Source organism: Phalacrocorax aristotelis, chromosome 3 (assembly GCF_949628215.1).
Source record: "Phalacrocorax aristotelis chromosome 3, bGulAri2.1, whole genome shotgun sequence".
NCBI classification, from domain to species: Eukaryota; Metazoa; Chordata; class Aves; order Suliformes; family Phalacrocoracidae; genus Phalacrocorax; species Phalacrocorax aristotelis.
In genome coordinates, this window is record NC_134278.1 from 70,414,288 (window position 1) to 70,430,391 (window position 16,104).

General features: G+C 39.5%; 1 protein-coding gene across 1 annotated transcript in view; it reads left to right on the forward strand.

The window, feature by feature from the left end:
• Positions 1 to 14,538, forward strand: part of RGS17 (regulator of G protein signaling 17) — a 31,966-nt gene extending 17,428 nt beyond the window's left edge. The window contains exons 2-4 of the mRNA XM_075087902.1: positions 3,676 to 3,765; positions 5,994 to 6,228; positions 9,750 to 14,538. Coding sequence (XP_074944003.1) covers positions 3,676 to 3,765; positions 5,994 to 6,228; positions 9,750 to 9,938 — 514 coding nt within the window. The 3' untranslated portion in view covers positions 9,939 to 14,538. The remainder of the gene's footprint in view (positions 1 to 3,675; positions 3,766 to 5,993; positions 6,229 to 9,749) is intronic.
• The last annotated feature ends 1,566 nt before the right edge of the window (positions 14,539 to 16,104 follow it).

The window sequence follows — 16,104 nt, forward strand, 5'->3', positions numbered from 1 at the left end:
GAGCGAACTTGTGAACAGAGCTGTGCAAACAATTGATTTTTCAATGGCTGACTGTTGGACCACAGTATTGAAGACAGTCTGGTCAGATTGAACAATGAAAAATTAAGAAGATATTGGCATGTACTTTTTCTGCCTCCAAATTAAAGCCAGGAAAAATATGTTTCTGCTCATATAGCATGTTTTAAGCCAGACATAATAAAAATAAAGGAATCAAAATGCTTGGAGACAGGGAGGAGCACAACTGCTTTGTATGAAGAGTGAAGGTATTTACCCAGCTGGTGAAAAATCTATGGTTGGTTCCCATCTTTGTCTCAGAGTTTTCAAAACCACCTTCCCCTCACTTCAGGAAAATGCATTAATCGTATGTTCTTGTTTTCAGGCTCTCCCCTCAATGATGTATAAAATATTGTACTTTATATAAAATGCTTAAAAGTATTCATTACATAATTATTTGCCATTCAGTTAAGAGTCTCCTGTTTCTGTCTTCTGTAATGAGTGTTCTATTATTTTTACCAAAGTGGAACAGCTTCAGCAGAACAGCTTGAAAGACACCTACCCCACCGCAGTCCCACAGGAAAGGTGTTTCAAATCCTGAATGAGTGCACTAACCTGCTTGTTTAAAGGAGGGCTTTTCCTCCTCCAAATGACCCTGAAAAAATATTTCCTATCTGAATCTATTTGGTAAATTCAACCTGTGTTTGTCAACTTTTTAGGTGAATGGCCATTTTACATCATCTACCAGTGGAATGTTAAAATCACAATTAAATATTAATCTCTTGTGGCTTCTTTGGGGGAGGAAGTTGTGGTTTTTTAAGAAAGCCTTCATTAATCAACATTTACTAAATCACCATTATTTAAGTTATGGCAGTCCTGCCTGTAGCTCACTCACACTGGAAGCTGGATTCAAGCATCAAAAATATCCTTCTTGGCTTTTGGATGTATGACCTAAAATTATTTTGTCTCTTGATCTGATAGCAATAAAAATTCCTAGAACTGGGATAGGGTGAAGAGCAGTGCCAGTGACATACAATCTTTCAAAGGGTAGATCAGTGAAAGAAACATGTCACGACATCCGTTACCCAGAGGATCTTAACCAAATATTGATTTTCACCTTAAAACCAAATTCTGCCTTTAGGTTATGTATGTGCAACTTACATGTGCAACTCAGGTGGCCTTTGGGCTGGAATAAGGAAGGTTTTTGTGTTACAATGATGGTTAGAGCGATGATGGCCCTACTGTGTGACATACACAGGTTCAGTCTAAATGTAGTTGTTGCCCTGCAGGGCCTAGCATCTACAAAATTCAGCCAAGAAGTAGGAATTGAGCACAGATCTCCTGAACAGCAACCCGATAGCCTACCAACTAATTCCCAGTGTCCCGGTTTGATTTCTACTCCTTATCTTCGTGGCAGCACAAAAACCACTACTAAGGCAAGAGGATTTAATCATCACGTTGTCTTCAGTGCAGACATAATAGCAAAATACTGCAGCATAGCTTTCCTGTCCGTTTTCCTATTTCTCTTTCTTACTCACCGCTCACTTGTATTCCACCTTCGTCAGCCCATGTTGGTTTTCCTAAGTTTAGCAGAGATTTTGCATGAGCAAAACAAACAGTATTTGACCCCAGACATCAAATTAAATTAGCAGTGTAGGTTAACTGCTCTCAGATGAGTCGCCCCCTACTTCCAGTAAGACTCCACATCCAAGCTTTGGATGTCTATTGCCCAACAAGTACATTATCTCAGTACAGCTTAGCTGCTGCTCGTGTGATGGAGGAAAGAAAATGAGCAGCTTCATTCTCTTTTGGATGGACTCGGGTCAATACCCTGTTACATTCCTTACCTATACAAACTGTTTCCTCCTTCCATGGTGTTGCTCTTCCATGGAACCAAAGGACACTCGGTTCTCTGCACCCAGCAGAGAAAACAAATGCTACTCTACCTATGGACTGCAAAAGAGGGAGGGAGGGAGAGAGAGAAGCTTTATGCCTTCCCTGCTTCTCCCTCACCCCAACTTTGTGCTCCGGCCAGATGCAAGCTGACCCTAAGCAGTTACATGTGTGGACTTAAAGATTACAAGACAGAGAGTGGATGGTCCCTTTTTTTTCTCCTCCTGTATACGGAATTCCCATTGGCTTTCCTGGGTGCTCCCTCCATAGACTGACGAGCAACAGGTCAGAGGAGACGGAAAGGCTTTTTACCTGCCAACCCCAGAGTTCAGGATGTGTTGTTTCTCCTGCAGCAGTTGATGACACCCTAACACCTTAGCAGCACTGGAGCTGCATTCCTACGCTGTAACAGGGGAAGCAGGACCAAGGGCCTGAACTAAGGTCTTGGCAGGTAAGTGAAGGAGCAACCAGTATCAAACAGCTTCGTTCGAAAGTGTACGTCTTTGTAATGTTTAAGTCTTAATATGTGCTCTGCTTTACCTGGGAGCTTAAACTTCCAGTTTTCAGAAGAGAGAAACCTATTAACTCTGCCAAACGCTTGAAAAAAAAATGTTGAAGAAACTCATAAATGCAGAGGGGCTAGAAAGAAAGGTTATTTATGCTAAAATCATCTCAAAGCTGGAATTTCTTCTTAAAGCTGAGCAGAAGTTGTTCAGATATCTGGGGGAGGGAGAAGCTTTATGTTACCAACATATTTTTTGTATATCACCACTTAGTATGACTGAAAGAATCATTGTATGGTGAATGCTCAATATTCAAAATATGAGCTGTCTTGGCATTGGGAGGGGGATTTTTTGTCTGGTTGCTTGTTTTCTCTCAACTGGATACGTAGGGGACATGTGATAAAAGGAAATCTCCATCTCCTTACTACGTAGCACTTCTTAAGCTTAATTATTGGAACTAGGTTTCCTGTATGAATATTTATGTCGTTCAGTGTCCTTTATTTCACTAGTTACCACAAATTGCAGTTTTGCTGGCAATACCACATTCCAGAACATTCATAGAGAGCACACACAGAGGAAGTCGCTACCACTAAAGGAAATCTGATTAAAAAGATATTTACAGGAAAATAAGTGATGCTAGTTACCAGCTCAAAAAAGGAGAAAAAATAGAATGAAAAACATCCTTACATAAAGTTAGTCTTTCTTTTCCTTGCTTGTGGTAATATGAGGGTAACGGATGCCTTTCTGTTGAGAGGCCAGTAAGTTTCACTTTTTGGAATCAAAAACAATTTTAGGTCAGAGGAGGAAATCGTTAGGAGCTGCCACATGCTAAGTTCTGTGTCTGAGCCATCTCCTGCCACTGTATCCTGGAGAGAAAAAAGGGAACATTCATAAAAAATGAACAACCATCCAGAACTGGTGGGACACCAAAGCCTCATCAATGTCCAATTCAGATATTCTTATTCCCCCTACCTTTATTGTTACTTATATTCCTGATTTATGAAGTGAAATAACTCCAGAAGTGACCTCTAAGTTTGTGTCCATCTTTCAGTGGATAAACTGTGAGCTTGTAGAAAATTACACATTCTAATAGCACCTGTTAATTAATGTTCATCAGATTTAAGGGAAAAAAGTCATTATCAAAATTTTCTCTCCAAAACTTTAGGGGAAAGAGTGAAAAATTACACTTTACATAGGTTTATATCTTTTAAAAATTTGCATTACTATAGTCATTGTTTTAAATTAACTTTCTCTAGACAAAATAAAGTGTTGTACTACATTGCAGCCTCACTGTTAGGAATGAAGATAGAGGAGACAATGCAGGAAGGCCAACACATACAACCAAAATGGAGAGTATCCAAGTCATAGAAGAATGGTAAGTTGGTCAAACTGTTGTCTAGTAAATGTTTCTAGTTTGCCTAAACTAATGTCAGTAATTGCTTTGGTTCTTATGCTTTGGGAATGTCCTTTTTATCTCCAAAAAATTCTATACAAAAGGAAGCAAAATCTGTCCTGACAATGAAATGCCAGCAGAGACATTAATAAGTCAGGCTTACTTACAGTTTCTTATTTGTGGGGAAGAAATGTGGGGAGGAATGGGACCTCCCAATAGGATGGGGCCAGACTCTTTTCAGTGGTGCGCAACGACAGGACAAGGGTCAATGGGCACAAGCTGGAACACAGGAAGTTCTACCTGACTATGAGAAAAAAACTTCTTTCCTGTGAGGGTGCCAGAGCAGCGGCACAGGCTGCCCAGGGAGGCTGTGGAGTCTCCTTCCCCGGAGATATTCAAAACCCACCTGGACACGTTCCTGTGCCCCCTGCTCTGGGTGTGCCTGTTCCAGCAGGGGGGTTGGACAAGATGATCTCCAGAGGTCCCTTCCAACCCCTGCCATTCTGTGATTCTGTGAATGTGAGGTGCATGGATGGTTCCATAAACCTGTGGGTCTCTATAAGAGAGGCTCTGCTACTGGTAGGATCATTTTCTTCTGTTTATCCAGACAAGAAGAAAAACGGACAAAAGTGTACTTCACAGTCAGATTCTTAACATGGCTACCTTTCACAAAACAGCTTAGACTATGGTTTCAGTGGAATTAATCAAGAAAACACATACCTTGAAAAATGGGCTAACACGCACTGGAAGTCTGAGATTCTATTTCTGTCTAAAGATTGGGACCATGTTTATTATGTTGGGAAAAATGATAACCTATCAGTGACCTTGAGTTCTCTAATCCCAGAAAAAGTAAATTAAAACTCAACTCTAGGGGATATGATTGATGGTAAAAGCAACCCAAACAACTCATTGTCTTCATTGCTGCTCATGGTCATTTATGAGAGGACAATGTCAGAAATTTCCACAAAATACTGTAGTGAAGAGAGCTCCCCGATAGACAATGAGGGAGCACAGGGTGCTTGTCAGCTCCATCCTCCCCCACAGGTTCTTTTTACTGTCCTCAGAGAGAGGACTTTTCACCTTCAAATCTGTATATTTTTATTTTTTAGTTCACATTACAATTCTTTTGCTGGATAGTTTAAATGTTAAACACTTTCTCATTTATTAGATCTTTTGGACTGCCAAAAAGCTATCACAAACAGCTTCCCATCATCCAGTCTGCCTTGCATGCAGAGGAGGAGTTGAAAAATGGACTTGAAGAGAAATCACATAGACAAATGTCACTTACTGTGCAACATGATTACACAGAAGCTGTTAAAAACAGCTAGTAAAGCTCTTGTGTTGGATTGTATCAAGAAGGGGAGGGTGAGAGCTCAGAATTAAGTTTGAAACCATATTTAATTGTTATTCAGTGACTTGGAGTATTACCATCTCAAGCTATTCATTGGTACATTAATGGACTAGTGATGCAAGTTAGTCTTCTGATTACTTACCCGGTGCGTCCACTGTTACAAGCCACAAATAGTTTCCTTCAGAATATGAGAGTAAGGACTTCTTCCCATTTCTTTCCCCTCCAGTTTTACCAGGAACATCCATCACATCATGTGCCAACAGATCATCATTCAGGTCAATAGCACCAAACAGAGGGAAGCTTAGCAACCCTTAGGTACAAGCACAGAGAAATATGCTAATTTAAAAGCTCTCTGAATTACTATTTTGTTGGGCCTCATTAGTATGCTCTTGGCTGCCAAAAGCCTTTTGTTTTTCTTGTCCTTCCTGAACCAAATCATGTGGCAGCCAGTGATTGGCCAAACACCATCAGAAGCAAGCAGGGACATCAGGTGTCATCTAAACTCCTCATGGAAGAGAGTCTACTGCCAGCTCCCTGAAATCACCTCTCCTTTAACTGCAGAGGCAGGAATTCAATGCTGTTGTGGGATTTTGTCTTTGAGTCTGATGGCTAACACCAGTAGAATACTTGTAGAAAGCCAAGTGCATGTCTCGTAACATTAAACACATTTACTGGGCTATTGAGATAATGAATGCACAAGTGAAGAATGAACAAAATTCCCCTGTCACTGCTGAAGCCTTGTTGCTTCCAGTTTTCGCTCTGGACTGAAGTGGCGTTGAAAGGAGAATTTTTGGACGAATGTATGAAAACACTGTTACAAAAATAGAAGCATATTTGTAATGATACTTTGCTTTTGCAGCCAAAACCCTACTGCAGATGAAATTTTGTCTTGGGCTCAGAATTTTGACAAGATGATGAAAACACCAGCTGGGAGGAACCTTTTCAGAGAGTTTCTTCGAACAGAGTATAGTGAGGAAAACCTGCTTTTCTGGCTTGCATGTGAAGATCTAAAGAAGGAACAGAACAAGAAAGTTATTGAAGAAAAAGCAAGACTTATATATGAAGATTACATTTCAATACTATCACCAAAAGAGGTAAAGCTGTAAAGGTTACATTTGCATTTTCTGTTATTCCAGAGCAGAAATGTTATACCCTGGATTGCCAGATGGGGGTCTAAAAGCTTGCTGGATCTTTCAGATGTAAGTCTTAGTATGGACATTAAGTCAGGAAAGGAAGGGACAGAAAAAGTACAGGCACAGGTGCTGGGCCATTTAGCATCACTGGCTACAAAACCTCAAAGCTCTCTCAAGAAACTTCAGTAGGAAAAGGCTGAGAAATAGGTATACTTCTTCAGTAATGCTACACGCCTTCCAGAGAGACAAAGTAAGTAATGTAAATGGATTTCTGGAGAAAAGGCACCAAAATTAAGGAATTTAAATCAGAATCATTATAGATTTATCTGCTGCAACAGCTGTCTGGGAGAAAATCCAGATTTGCACTGGTTATTCTTATGTGAGAGTCCAGGAATGGAAACCACGTATTTTCTCTAATGAAAGGTATAATAATATCTAGGAAATTATATAAGGTTATATAATTCAACCCTTAAACTGAAATGGACAAATTCTGAAATTATCTTCACCTGGAGTGAAGAAAAATCATCCCATCAAACCACATTTTGGAATAAAGAGATCTATAAATATATAAGCACTATACCAGAGTCTTAGGCCATGTCATATACCTTTAGCTCCTTTGCCTTGTCTCCGTGCATTGCATCTGACTTTCTACTCCATGATGTTATGCTAATTTATGCTCATTGTGGACCTTGCTTCCTACCTTTTACTTCTGCACTGCATTCAGTAGTAATTTGCAACTTCATTTATATGAATGAAGCCAACAGCAGTTTATAGCTCCATTATCTTCTCTTGTGCCATAGTGTATATTTTTGCTTTGGAGTGAGACAACTGCCAGTACAGCAAGCTAATAACGAGTTTTCCTTATAATATAATATCTATAGTACATAAGTATGTGCTGAATGCTCAGTTGTCTTTTTTTAAGCTAAGATCAACCAGAAGTTAAAATCCAAACACTAACTAAGTGTTGTCTGACTCAGAGGTCAAGTTGCTCACCAACTTGATGCATTGGACATGTGCGGATGTCATCAGTCCAGTGGCTCCTGCTCCTACTGGAAATCTTACGAGGCAAACAAGAACTGTTTGCAATGCTTTGGACCAGCACAGGAGCTGAAAAGCTCTTGTTCATCCAGGCATCCCATTTCAGATGTTCTCTTTTGGCATAAGAGCTGAAATATTTACCATCACTTGTTCAGGGATGAAGTTACTGAGGCAGAAGGTCTCAGTGTTCTAAAGAATACCTTGTATTCGTCTGTTTAGGAAGGAAATACCTTTAGTAAATCCAGCTAGTTTTGCCATCTGGCTTCAGTGAGTCACTGAAAAACTACAATGTAAATTAATAGTTCCATAATTAATTTTTTTTTTTCATTCTATAAGTACAATTAACTTCTACTATAGTCAACGGCACAAAACCCCTCCAGCCTGCCAAATTTGAGCTTTTAACCCCATCCCAGCTATTATATGTGATAACGAAGAACCAGTTAGCTAGCTGCACAAACTGTTTTTGCTAAGGTAGGAGTGTGTACTTGTGTGTCCAGGGAGAACTGCTTATATCTTAGTGTGTCATTTCTGTGCCACGGAAATGCAATGGTCTAGGATGGAAATCTATTAAAATAGATCCTAAGGATGCATGGCTGCAACACTGCTTCTCAAAACTACCATAATACTACTCCTCTGCACGCTGTTGTGTCTAAAAGCAGGTAGTCACTGGCCGAGCAGCCCCACCAGTGTGTTCATTCCTGCCGTGCAGTCCGCTCTGCTTGCACAGCTACATTAGTTAGACAGTGAATTCAGTCAGAAAAATGCCTGGGTTGAAAAACAAAAAAGAAATGCCACTTTCAGATGGATCGATTACTGTACGCAGCTGGCTCTGGGGCTGCCCGTACAGGCGTGCCAGCAGAAAGGAGGGGAAGCACCAGGGTGGGAAAGGGGGAGGCTGTTTGTGTCAGCTGATGCCACCCGTAAGGGAGGCGTACAGCAGGGAGGCCTGCTGCGCCCCGGGGTGCTGCGTGCAGGCCTGGCAATGAGCACTTAGACGGAGGGTGTGCATTAAGCAGGCGTAATGGATGTTCTGCAGAGATAGCACACTTGAGTAATAGGTACAGTTTGCTAGCATAAATAGGCAACAGTTTACTCACAGTTAGGCTGCATCATATTTGTGCCTTGCGACCAATAACCAAGTAACAGCAAATATTGGAGGAAAAAGAGCTTGCCTGCCATGGAAGTAACGTACCCCAATATGCCAACAAACCAACAATGCCAGATTCTTCAGCTGGTACTGAAGATATAATGAAAATGTATGTTTACTCCTCAGTACCACACCATACCACTGTATTTCAAAGACTTTGCTTCACCACATCTAAAATACACAAGTTCACACATCCACACACGTTCTGAGTTTTCATCTCAGTTAGCACCCTTCATGTATCAAGGTATCTTGGTACGTGGAGCTTTCCAGGGTTGAACTCAATCCTTCAGACAACATGAATATCTATTTATATATGGTTGCAGAGTAGTAGGGTCAGACTGCAACCTGGTGTAAATCACAGTAGCTTAACTGATCTGTGCTTGGTATTTCTCTACTTTTCTTCTTAGCTGGGTAAACCCTTGCTGGCCCCAGTGGGCTTTCCTGCTACTGCCATTTCATTTAATCCAGAAGGCATTAATTTTACTGTTTTTAGAGCATTTTGTGGATAAGCTGTACGTTCACTCAAATTTCTAAATGATATTCTAAAATCATCCGTGCATTCATCCCAAGCATAATATGCCCTTTTCTGCCTAGGCACAGGACTTCATTACAAATGGAAAGTAAATGAGAAGCTAAAATTGAAACTTGCTAACAACTTCAATATGGACATACGATATCCTGAAAGTATAAATTACCAGATGTTAAAGAGTCTTGAAAAGAAGAACAAATCTGAAATAGTTAATATTAATGGGGAACTTAACACGACAAAAATTATAAAAAACTCTGGGTAATTTGTAAGTAACAAGTATGGTGCCTGAAAAAAAAAGGGAGAAAAATCTGTAGGGCAGCCAGATGAGAATGCTGAATAGAAAGCCTCTAAAGATTTGACCACAAAAGGCCAAGAAAAAAACATTCCCGCTCTCTGAATGAGAGCCATTAAATATTTGGTTTAGAGAAATAATTTTTATTATGTAAAAATTATTTTTTTAGGGTAAAATAATATTTTTTGGGAGATCCAGGTTACTGGAGAGCTTTGTTTAGCTGCGCTGTATTTATTCTCTTATATAGCTGCATTTCATCTCACAGATCTTAAGACGGATGCAAAGACCAAGTCAAAACTGAAATAGAGTCGATGCTCTCAGTCTCTAATTGTGTGGTGGCTCTGAAAGAAGGACAGAGAATTACTTGAATAAACTGATAAACTCGGCATGTTCAATGGAGCCCTGAGAAATAAAGATACATATAACAGCCTTTCCGATACCGCTGTTTAATACGAGTCTGTTCTCGTCTTCTTCAGGTTAGTCTTGATTCCCGGGTGAGAGAAGTGATCAACAGGAACTTGTTGGATCCCAGCCCTCATATGTATGAGGACGCCCAACTCCAGATATACACCCTAATGCACAGAGACTCTTTTCCAAGGTTTTTGAACTCTCAGATTTATAAGTCTCTTGTTGAAAGTATTACAGGCTCTACTTCCGAAACTTAGTTTTAATTTTCAGACAAAATAACTTGATTTTTTTTTTTTTTTGGGTGGGTGGGATGGAAGAAAAGTAGTTTAATAACATCTGGAGCTGGGTTCCTGGAGAACTACAGTTTAGCACTACTCAGGCTACTGTGAAGAAAACAAATACATATTATGGTCTCCGTCTACATTTTTACCAAGGTCCTCCTTGCTCGAGATGGCGTGGGAGGGGAACAATGGATTTGCCAAAATACATTTGTTTCACACTCCTTTCACCCTACTGCGGTCAAGATTGCAATGATGTATTTGTAGTTTTATGAACAGTCTCCTTGTGTATCCTCACACTGCATGTGCAAGGTAAAACTGCTTCACTTACCACTTAGTTGTTGCAATATTTAATCCAATAACATAAATTATATCTGTATTTAAGGACTTTTTTTGTGCAATACAGTCTTATGGTACATAGAAACAATTGCAGCAAACCAGAAAGAGGCTTGCATTTTTTAACATCACTAACTGAAAAAAGCCAATTTTTAAGGTGTAGCATTACTCAACATGCTCTACTGAGTACAATACACTGACTTTTTGAAGCCAATATTTCTGTACAGAAAAAAAGAGCTATTTATCACTGTTTATTTAAAATAAATCAAGCGGAGGATTCCTCTGGTTGTTCACTGCCAAAACTGTGGCATTTTCATTACAGAGTTTGCAATGTCAAAAAAAGAAAAAAAAAAAAGAAGAAAAAAAAAGCACAAACCACTTAAAGGGATCCGTATCTGGGTGACACAATCTATGCGCTGATATTGTTTAATTGTTAAAAAAACAAAGATTTTCAATGTACATTTCAGATGTCAGATACTGTAACTGATTTATTAAAGACTGGCTATCCAGTTCTAACACTGTTGTATAATGTTATGTACTTCAGCAAAAAAAAAAAAAAGAAAAGAAAAACAAAAAAACAAAAGCTTGATAATTTAGTTTTTTTAATAAAGAAATTTAATAAAAGATTGCCTACATGTAGCATTTTAGAGCATTTTAGAACATTTTGATGAACTGCATCTGTCCGGTAAGATTATTTTTTTTGAAAGCTAAATCCAGTAAAAAAATGTTTTTAAACAAAGTAATGTTTTACGAGGTGGTGGGTTAAAGAAGACTTACCTTAGCTTCTAGCCTCACTGATTTTGAGTAACTCCTTGAAAACAAGGGGTTTGGAGAGTAGTATTAAACCAAACTTCAAGGGCTCCTAAACCTACAGTCCTTACCCAAGCAAAATGCCTACGGAAACACAATGGGTGTCTTTCCTGGGTAAAGAATCCTGTACTGAGCCCTCAATCAGAGCTAAGGCAGCACAGTACTCCCATTGCTTGGCTGCCATGGTGTTTTTAATAGGTGTTTGCTTGGCCTTTTTATCAAAAAAATGTCCAATTCTAGGATGCATTTTGATGTTTAAAGAGACAGTGACTCGGAACTTAAAAAACCCCCATCTTCATACCTACCACGTACAAGCAAAAGGAGCGTTAGCATCCCTCACAAACTGCTAAAGATATACCAAGAAATGGTTTTGAATACTTGTTAAATATATATATGTGTATATATATATTTAATACTGGCAACTCTGGTCTTATACTAAGACTTAAGAGGCAAGGTTCTTCTCACTTACGCAGGACTAAACATGGCATAAGACCGTTGCTTTCGATGGGACTGGAGGGTCTGGCACTTGTGTCCCTGAGTGGAATCTAGCCCCAACACGCTTGTCTCCACCCGCCCAGTTACTCCTTGCAGGCAGCCTCCGGTGCCGGCTCTTGCTGGAGCCGCTGCTGCCGAGGCGGCTCTGCTGCTCCACAGTACCTGGTAGGATGCAGGTCTTAGTTTATCTTCTGGGGCTTATTTTTTTCCTTTGTTTTACTACCTCTCATTTTTTTAATTTATTGAACATGCTTCAAATAGCAAGTGTGGGGAATTTTTTAATCGTTCTTTTTACTTGAAACCTGTGTGCTTTTTTTGGATATATATACGAACAATTTAATGAACTGTTTCTTAAACTCATTTGGTTTTGTAATTTATATAGAATTCAGGAGACGATTAAAAGGGCTATTCTCTATTCCCTATGCAAATATTTTAACTGTTGTAGTGTTTCACAAAATGGGATCTAAAAAAAAAATCTGCAAAGTGGAAAACAAATCTGTTTACAGTGGCGTTGCTGACTATCCTACCATATTCAGCACTTTTAAATATTGTTATTTATGAAAATGTAGTTTAAAATGCAAGACAAAATATTTATAAATGTTTCTTTTAATAAATACCTGTTTTGTCTGAAAGTGTTATGGTGTTATGACAACTTTATTCATGTTGGTTAGCTACTTACCATAATGAATAAAATATTCAATTATTATACTGATAGAATAATAGCTATGATGTTTACAAATCCTGAGGGGGGAAAATTCAGTGAGAAAGGACTGCCTCCTTCTACTGTGAAATACTGTTGAAAAAATTAATTTTTCTCGCTTTTTTTCCTAATTGGAACTTAACTATGGTCCTACATATGTCTAGTATCATTTGATTACAGTTATATTTACTGTGGTACTAAACATATACAGCATCATATATGTATATATTTACGTAGTGTAATTTCAAGTTTGTTGGTGTTTGAGGCACAATACATTCAGTCCACACATCTAAACAATGTGTAAGAGAGAAAACTGCATGCGTAAGTCTTTTCAAATGTAGACTTGAATACTCTTAATGTTACTATTTGATGGTGACCTGCTAGTCATAAGCTATCTTTATAAGATATTTCACACGGGTAGAAGTTCTTGTCAACATAGACAAGTCATCCTTTCAAAGACAGTTTTGAAGCTGAATGTGCGGGCCCTAAAATATTATCTTGATTTCTAGCATAAGATTCCAAAATCTGTATTTGGAAACTGTTACGTCATTTTGAAAAATATTACGCCAGTCTTCAGTGTAATACCGCAATGAAATCACGTTCAAAATTTCTTGTCTTAAATCCTCTATTCGGATGGATTTAAAAATTGAACATAATGTGAAGCTTCTTTCTTGGAGCAAATGCTCATATTAAAGCATTTAATATACATTTCACCTATCAGTTTGGGTTTCCCAAAACTTTTTATGAAAAAATGGGTAAGGTCCAAATGGACAAGTCATGCCGCAACATGATCTCATTGCCTATCATACAGTTTTTTGAACACAAATTGTAAAACAGTCAAGCTATTAAACTGATTTATTGTGCATGCAGCGTACAATACACTTTGAAAAACTGCCTAGATACAGTTATTCTACAGCCTGGAATAAAATAAGTATGTATTTAACTTGTATTTCAGTTTTTCATGAGAATGTGTATAGCAAGTGCACTACAGAAAGCGAGTTATGTTTTTGTCACTTTTGCCCAGTGTTTAATCTGTTCTGTCAAATAGAGCCTAATGCCAAATAGCCACAAATAAGCAGAGCACTTGTGTACACTCCTGACCTTTAGGTTTCAAAGAAACTGAATATATATTGCATTATGCATGTGTTCAACTTAGCTGTTTACAGTCAATGTTCACATAACTGAGCTGAAAGTGGTTTGGATACCCAGGATAAAACGAAACCTGCAGATAGTATCGAGAGTATTTAAATTAGACTGAAAGCACATATAGTATGAAGGACACTAAAGGTATGATGGAGAAAAGACAGGTCAATAACACAGGTGATTGGGCTCCAAGTTAACCAGCTGAGTCCAGGCAGCATGGCACTGTGGAAACGCGCTTCCAGGTCCGCAGCCCATCCACAGCTCACTTGAGCACCTCTGGAGTCCACGTAACCCATTTCGCAGGACAACAGAGAGTGGACAGAAGCCAGACTTAAGCTAGTAATAGCTCTTTTAAATTAAAAGCATGCTAAAGTGTCTGCTAGGCTGTGCTCTAAACCAAGCAAACAGAGGAGACCTACATTGTACCTTAGACAGCCAGGGTTTAAGCTGTCACCTGATGCCAAACTTGCTCCCCTAGGCAGCAAATTCAAACACAAGGGCATCTGCCTGTGGAACCAGTATCTAAAAGAGGTGGCAGTCTCCTCCGGTGAGGGCAGCTTGCTGGACTGACCACGCTGTGAGCCCACTCAGGAACCGGCAGCTTCTGTATGCAGTAAGTGCTTGTGAAAGCCATTTAGCATAAGTGTTCCACAACGCCAATCCAAAAGCAGTCAAAGCCAATACAAGGAAGTCTCTTAATTTCAGTGACTTTCTACACCACAAGGAGTAAAGCTCACACATCTACAATATCTGTGAGCCTGGTCCCGGCAGCATTAACCCAGTCAACAACAGCCTCAGTCCTTATCAAATCCAACAAGGCAAAAAATCAAGGTTGCAACATCTGCTCCAAGTTGATTTGAACCATGTCTAACTACCAACTTCAAAATAGGGTTTTTCTCAGCTCATGATGCTGTTATTTTTGGAGAGACCCAACAGTAGCACTGTAGCACATCCTAGGACATGGCTGCAGTGACAAAGGTCCTGTCCTGTTCACCAATACCCTGAGCACGTTTGCAGTGACAGAACATCAGCCCCATTCACATAGGCCCTGAATACTTCTGCCAGCAGCAGAAGTGACATTTGTGGGATGAAAGAACAAAGCAATAATGTTCCCAAAATCAGCTGGGAAAAAAGCTGACATAAACATTGTCTGCATATTACTTTAACGTTATACCAAAAGCCAGATTTTGCCCCTTCCTCTATCCATAAACTCACTCTGAGGAAATCCATCTCTCTGCTGATGTAAAACAGGGATACAGTTCATGTCATTCAAAGACTGACCATCAGTCATTGGCTCACACTTTTTTCTTCTCAGAAGCTTTACACGAAATCACCCCTTACTCTGAGTTTCCCCGAGTTCTGCGTACTTCTCTCACAAGCAGGGTTCACACAGCCGTTGACTTTCATGATTTCTTTAATTGTTACAGAACAGCAAAATACTTTGTCTATTAAATGCATAAATTTGATCATTTTTCCTTTACCCTTCTGACAGAAGGCTTCAGGGAGCTTCATGGGCAGAGAGCAGTGAGTGCAAGGGAAGCTTTTGGTGGGTGAGATTTCATGAGCAACGGCCTGGGCCGTTTATCAGTGCCAGAGTATCCGCACAGGCTCTACATTCACCACAAAGCTCTTCGAGTGTGATTCTATTTGTCAGTTATTGCTACAGTGTATTTTGGCAACAAACATTATTCAAAGTGGTGCATTTACAATCATAAGAAAATGTTTTTGTCCAACCATTCATTTTAATGTTTACTACTCCAAATTACAAATTCTCACCTTGACCATATTGCCTCTGGAATTCCACAATGGAATAAAATTTCCAAGTTTTCATTTCTGACGACTAAAACTACTGAGATGTACAAGAGTTACTCTTGTCTTTGATATTTCACTCATGAAAATAACAGTTTATTAATGTATCATATGGAAGTTACTGTTATTCCACCAATGTAATTTAATTGTAAAGTATGATTACCTAGTTCTGTTAAGACACGAACAAGGACAGAAGAACAGCAAAGACCTGGCTTTGACTCCTCCAATGATTGTAATATAAAATACTACCTAATAAAGTTTTATGGATAGTTGCACATTTTTATAATAAAGAATATTCTTCAAACTGTTTTGACTTTAGACAAGAATCTCATTAATGGTGTTCTCTAAAACAAGGTTACTCTGCCACCCTGTCTGCATACCAGAGGGGACATGTCAAGATGATCCCACAGCATCCATCACATCGCATTTACTAAACAACTGCATCTTCACTGCCTTCCAGTTTAAAACTCTGACATAAGACACTGTACTCAGATCTGTATTTTGTAAAAGGGTGGTCTTTCAGTCTCACCACTAATCTCTGACGTAAAGGCTCTTTCAGCTGCCCTTATTTTCTTCTTCTGACAACGCATTTCTTTCTCTCCAAATGCTTAATTTTGCACCTGCTTTTACTGCGGTGGTATCCTTCCGCTAGTATTTGCAGCTACCCCCTCCTCCTCAGGGTCTTTTAATTCTGGAAATGTCTTTTGGAGCGAGATGAAAAGACCTGTAGAAGTAACCTGGACACCCAAACCCCCGACCGCAGCCTCCCACGTCCCCCTCCCCGTCAGCAGCCGTGAGGGCTGGCCGCCCACCAGGACACCAAACCGCCCCAGTGAAAACCGCCACCCCCGC